The sequence below is a fragment of the Amphichorda felina genome, assembly GCF_050947745.1.
Source record: "Amphichorda felina strain 45539 chromosome Unknown scaffold_5, whole genome shotgun sequence".
Taxonomy (NCBI): domain Eukaryota; kingdom Fungi; phylum Ascomycota; class Sordariomycetes; order Hypocreales; family Bionectriaceae; genus Amphichorda; species Amphichorda felina.
Genome location: NW_028145045.1, coordinates 2,935,315 through 2,940,137, shown reverse-complemented (window position 1 = coordinate 2,940,137; position 4,823 = coordinate 2,935,315). Strand labels below are relative to the sequence as shown.

Below are 4,823 nucleotides of genomic sequence, written 5' to 3'. Positions count from 1 at the left end.
CCCGTTTGTCCTCCGCTCTGAGTGAATACCATCGACAACCATGATTCCCCGAAGATTGCCTCTCATCTTCCATCGGAACAAGCCTAGATTCACTACATCTACACTCGAAAGCTCTGGGCTCACCTCGAAGCAACACACCCCCATACCCTTGGCAGCCCAGTTTCACCATAACCGACCCTACAGCAGCGCCAACAAGCACAACTCTGAGCAGGCTGTGAAGATGCCCGCCAAAGATAACAGCCAATTCACCCGCGACCAGCTCTTCGACCTCCATGGCAAAGTAGCCCTCGTCACCGGTGAGGTCCCTCCACCATGTACTGTATACACCTCATCTACAGCAATGCTAACGGGCTTCTTACTAGGTGGCGGCTCAGGCATCGGGCTCATGGCCACACAGGCCCTCGCCGTCAACGGCGCCAAAGTCTACATCACGGGCCGCACCAAGTCCAAGCTCGACAACGTCGTCTCCACGTACGGCCGCAACGTGTCGGGCGAGATCATCGCCCTGCCGGGGGACATCAGCACCAAGGAGGGCGTCGCCGCGCTGTACGACGAGTTCGCCCAGCGCGAGAAGTTCCTGTGCATCCTCGTCAACAACGCGGGCATCTCGAGCGAGACCATGCAGGTGGAGAGCCGCAGCGGCAGCGAGATGCGCGCCAACCTCTTCGACGACGAGCGCAGCACCTACGCGGACTGGGACCGGACGTACAACACCAACGTGACGAGCACCTTCTTCGTGACGACGGCGTTCCTGCCGCTCCTCGAGGAGAGCACGCGGCACCACGAGCGCTGGTCCTCGGCCGTCATCAACATGTCGTCCATCTCGGGGCTGATCAAGTCGGCGCAGCACCATTTTGCGTACAACGTGTCCAAGGGCGCGGCCGTGCACCTGACGCGGCTGCTGGCGGCCGAGATCGCGTCCAACGGGCTGAAGATCCGCGTCAACGGCATCGCCCCGGGGGTGTTCCCCAGCGAGATGACCACGGGGGCCAGCGACGAGGACCAGAAGAGCCACATCCCACGGGAGAAGTACGCGGACAAGGTGCCTGCGGGGAGGCCTGGAAAGGACGAGGACATGGCTGCTTCGGTGCTGTACTTTGCCACGAACCAGTATCTCAATGGGCAGACGCTGGCTGTGGATGGAGGGTATACCTTGGCGGCAGGCCAGTAGGTATGGATCATCATCAGCGGGTATTAGAAGCCATTGAGGGGCGAGATCAGTCATGGCACAATGTGAAAATCAATAGAAAGATTGCATTGTCAATTGAAATCCCATTCCTACTACTCCGTTCTGTGTACCCTAGTTCCCTACACCTGACCCTGACCCTGACCTGTATGTATAGTGCAAGTCTCGCCATCAGTGCATCACCACACACGCACACACCCCCCAGCCCCACATGCCTCCCCCCTGCCCACTGCGGCGTCGCCAATATTATGCGCCATGGTCATGCTCCCGAGTCCCAGGTCGATCGCCGTAGGGCTGAACGCGGGCCGGGAGGACTCGCAGCACTCTGTGTCACAGATCCCATTACGTACCCCAGACGGAAAATATCCCAGCTACCAGCTAGTACATGTGCCTAGCCGCTGCCTCTTCAAGACAGCGGCTGCAGCAGTGATTGGCGTTGCAGAAATACGCGCCATTCGATGCAGTAGGCAACTACCGTCTCCCCTGATGCCTTGCAACGTGGCTTTGCCTGGTGTCACAGTCGAGATTCGAGGGTCTAACCATGTGGTGATAGTGGAGGGCCGCCATGGCTTAACATGTTCAACTACATAAGGTATGTGTGTTCAAAAAGTACCCATCCACCTCCTCGTCGACTAAGGGGTTGCGCCCGAAGCCACGTTGTTTCTAGAGTCCTCAAAAGGCTCTTCCAAGTCGAGTAGTCCATCGCCTCTAGCGGTAGACAAAGCGCCCGGCTCCTTTCAGGAACTCATCCAATAAATAATAAATCACCACTCATCCACGATCCTCCTCTCCCAAAATCCATCATGGGTGTCGTCCCAGAACGGTCACCAAACATAATCAAACGCCGTACATGCAAATCCCAAGTCCTGGTCCGTATCCTTGCATCGCCAAACATTCTCAACGTTGGGTGCGGAACGCCCAACCTGGAGGGGAACCTGAAGAAAAAGGAAATGGGCTGGAGTGGAGTGACGTGAAAACAGGGGTACATCGCACTCCGGGTATCATAGAGAAGTCCCCGATGCTATGGTGTATGCTTGTGTATGTGTCGTAAGTGAAAATGCAATCGATCGCTGTGATGCCGAATAACGTCCGTGTTGTTGCTCGTAAAAAACAAATAGAGGTGAGATGGCGACGACGACAACGGTGACGGTTGTCCTGCCTGCCAAGACCTCTGTCCCATAGCAAACATATGGAAAATCATGTGAATGTCCCAATAAAAAAGTAAAAATGAAGAACAGGTAAAGCCCACAAGACGGAAATATCGTATCCATCATGATAGGACTGGTCATAATTCGTGGTAATGCTCCTGCATCACATGAATGGCCGCACCCAACGAGCATCGAGCCAGCCGACGCGGTCAAAGGCAGTCCAGAGTTTCGAGGCCTTGTTGACATCAATCTTGCAAGCCTGTTGAGCGTCTGTCTTTCGGAACTCCTTACCAGTGCGTAGGCACTGGAGGCGCCGCTCAAAGATGCGTCGCTTGCTTGTCAGGTAAGTCGCGCAATCCAATCGCAGGTTGCCCGCCAAGGTCACCTCATCAGGGTGGAGTAGGTGGGCATGAGGATCAGTGCTCAGGTCGATTGGTTGGCCCTTCCACTCCACCTTGAGGCTGTTGGGACGTTTGGGAAGCGAGTCAATCGGAGGACAATAGTCGGGAAGGGAATTGAAGTCCTTGTCTTCGCGATTGGGGGCCACTGCACGGCGACCTGGCTCAGGCGTGGGGCTAGCACGCGAGGCCGGTCGCTTGCTGGGGTTGGCCCCGGCACCACCGCTCCGGATTGTGCGTGGGGCCGCAGATCCGGCTGCCGAACCCTGCGGTTTCGTTACCCGGTCGGCGCGCTGGACCCGCGATGGCTTGACCGCAATCGTAGGTTTTGGTTTGGCGGGCATGATGGCGTGGTATCGGTGCGAGCCTGCGCGGCGATCTGCTTCAAGAAAAGCACGTTCTTTGCGTAGCCACCCCTTAGGATTCGACTTGTAGTGCTTCATGACCTGCGACTTGAACGTCAAGATCAAGTGGTACTGTTCGCGGGTAGGAGGTTCAAGGCTGCCAAAGTTGCCGGCTGATCGGGCTCGGAGATGGTCATCGACGATCCTTTGATGGTCCTCAAGCTCGTTGGGTGCAAAGAGCGGTGCCTGGGGCGGGCTCGGAGTTGTGCCGTCATCGGTAGGGTACAAAACCGGGTCTTTTACATTCTGTCCGGTCGGAGTAGGTGGCGACTCGGCCGTGTGTGAGACAGGTTTGCTGTAGGGAGACACGGGGGGAGACATGGGCAGCGGGTGCTTGTTAGCTGTGCCGGACCCTGAAGCTCTTCGGGCATTCTGCTCTATGGCTGCGGCCTTCTTATGGCCGTCCTGGTTGAAGCTGTCGAGGACAGGGTCAGGAGGAGACATGAGACTTGTGATCTGCATTTTCTTTGTCATGTCTTTCGTCGCAGGTCCCGCTGTTGTCGCAGGTGACTGCGTCCTGTTGTGTGGTGTGATAGTTGCTTGCGTCGCCATTGTGTTTGGCAAACGGGCAAAAGGAGAGGAAAAAGAAGAAGAGGGTCGAGATTGAAAAGAAGAGTTGGCAATTGAAGTAAAAGTAGGCGCAGCCATTGCCTGCTGGTTCTGGTGATTCTTGTCGAAGGTGGGCGAAGGCTGAGTGAGAGGAGCTGATGGTTTGTCAGCCATAGTTGTTGATTAGGCTGCGACTGACGTGTTTTGGGTGGCGAAGGGCGGGTGGTGGGCGGCCAGGCGATGGATATAAGTGGTTATCCAAGGCAGCCGTCGGATGTCGGATTTAAGTGATGACTCTTCGCTCCTCGCGCTGGAGCAATTGAGCTTCCGGGCTTTGTTCTAATTTGCCAATGTCCCTCTCGGGCTTTGGAGATATGCTTCGCCGAGGAGGCGGCCCAAAGAAGTTGGGAGAAGGAGGGAGAAGGTGGGTGCGCTGGTCGGAGACCAGTGTCAACGTTGATGGCCCTTGTTATGTTTGGGACTTGCCCTAGGCCGACACCAGTGGATGTGGCGAGCGCTGACGAGCGGATGACGGGCTAATTGACTGAGCAATTGAATGACGGGAAGACGCCAGTCGCCGACTCAATTGGCGAATTGAATGTCCGATTGAGGACTGAACGATGCCTGACGGACTGATTGTCCCTAGGCTACCAATGGGTGGGAGCGCGCTCAGCTAATTGTCGTAATTGCCGGGTCGTGTTCAGCCAGTGAGTGAGCGCTGTGGGAGACCAGGTTGTTTCAGGAGCGAGATTTGCACCCAAGCAGTCCAGGAAATATCGACAATTTAAAAGACCAGTCGTGGTGGCTGGCAGACGCCTGGGGAAGCGAGTTTTAAGTTGTAGCCACAGAATACACCCTCAACGGCTGTGTTGCGGTGGTGGGTGACTCTTTCAAGCTGGGCGTGCTGACTTCTGACTGTGATACGGCAGGCAGGAACAGCCAGGCCAGGGAAGACCAGGGTAATAAGGCAAGGGGGACTCAAGCGTTGGTACCTGATGAGCCCGGAAGCGGGAGTAATATGGCGCAGACCAGAGCGGAGGGTGCAGTCAATCTGTGGTAAAGAAGAGGTGTTCGTTGCTGCGTAGGTATGAATGATGTGGCAGCCAGAGAGTTGTTGTCGGCGCAGAGATGCGCAGCC

General features: G+C 56.3%; 2 protein-coding genes across 2 annotated transcripts; one reads left to right on the top strand and one right to left on the bottom strand.

Annotated features, from left to right (window-relative positions):
• Window positions 1-220: 220 nt before the first annotated feature.
• Window positions 221-1,171, top strand: ACO1O0_005760 (SDR family NAD(P)-dependent oxidoreductase; the record flags this gene model as incomplete). The annotated part of the gene is made up of 2 exons (XM_083195167.1): window positions 221-296; window positions 363-1,171. 2 exons carry the CDS (start codon window positions 221-223, stop codon window positions 1,169-1,171), a joined length of 885 nt encoding a protein of 294 aa, XP_083050080.1.
• A 1,326-nt stretch (window positions 1,172-2,497) lies between these two features.
• ACO1O0_005759 (SWIRM domain-containing protein) lies at window positions 2,498-3,688 on the bottom strand (the record flags this gene model as incomplete). Its single annotated transcript, XM_083195166.1, has 1 exon — window positions 2,498-3,688. The coding sequence occupies one exon, from the start codon at window positions 3,686-3,688 to the stop codon at window positions 2,498-2,500; it is 1,191 nt and encodes a 396-aa protein (XP_083050079.1).
• Between the last annotated feature and the right edge of the window lie 1,135 nt (window positions 3,689-4,823).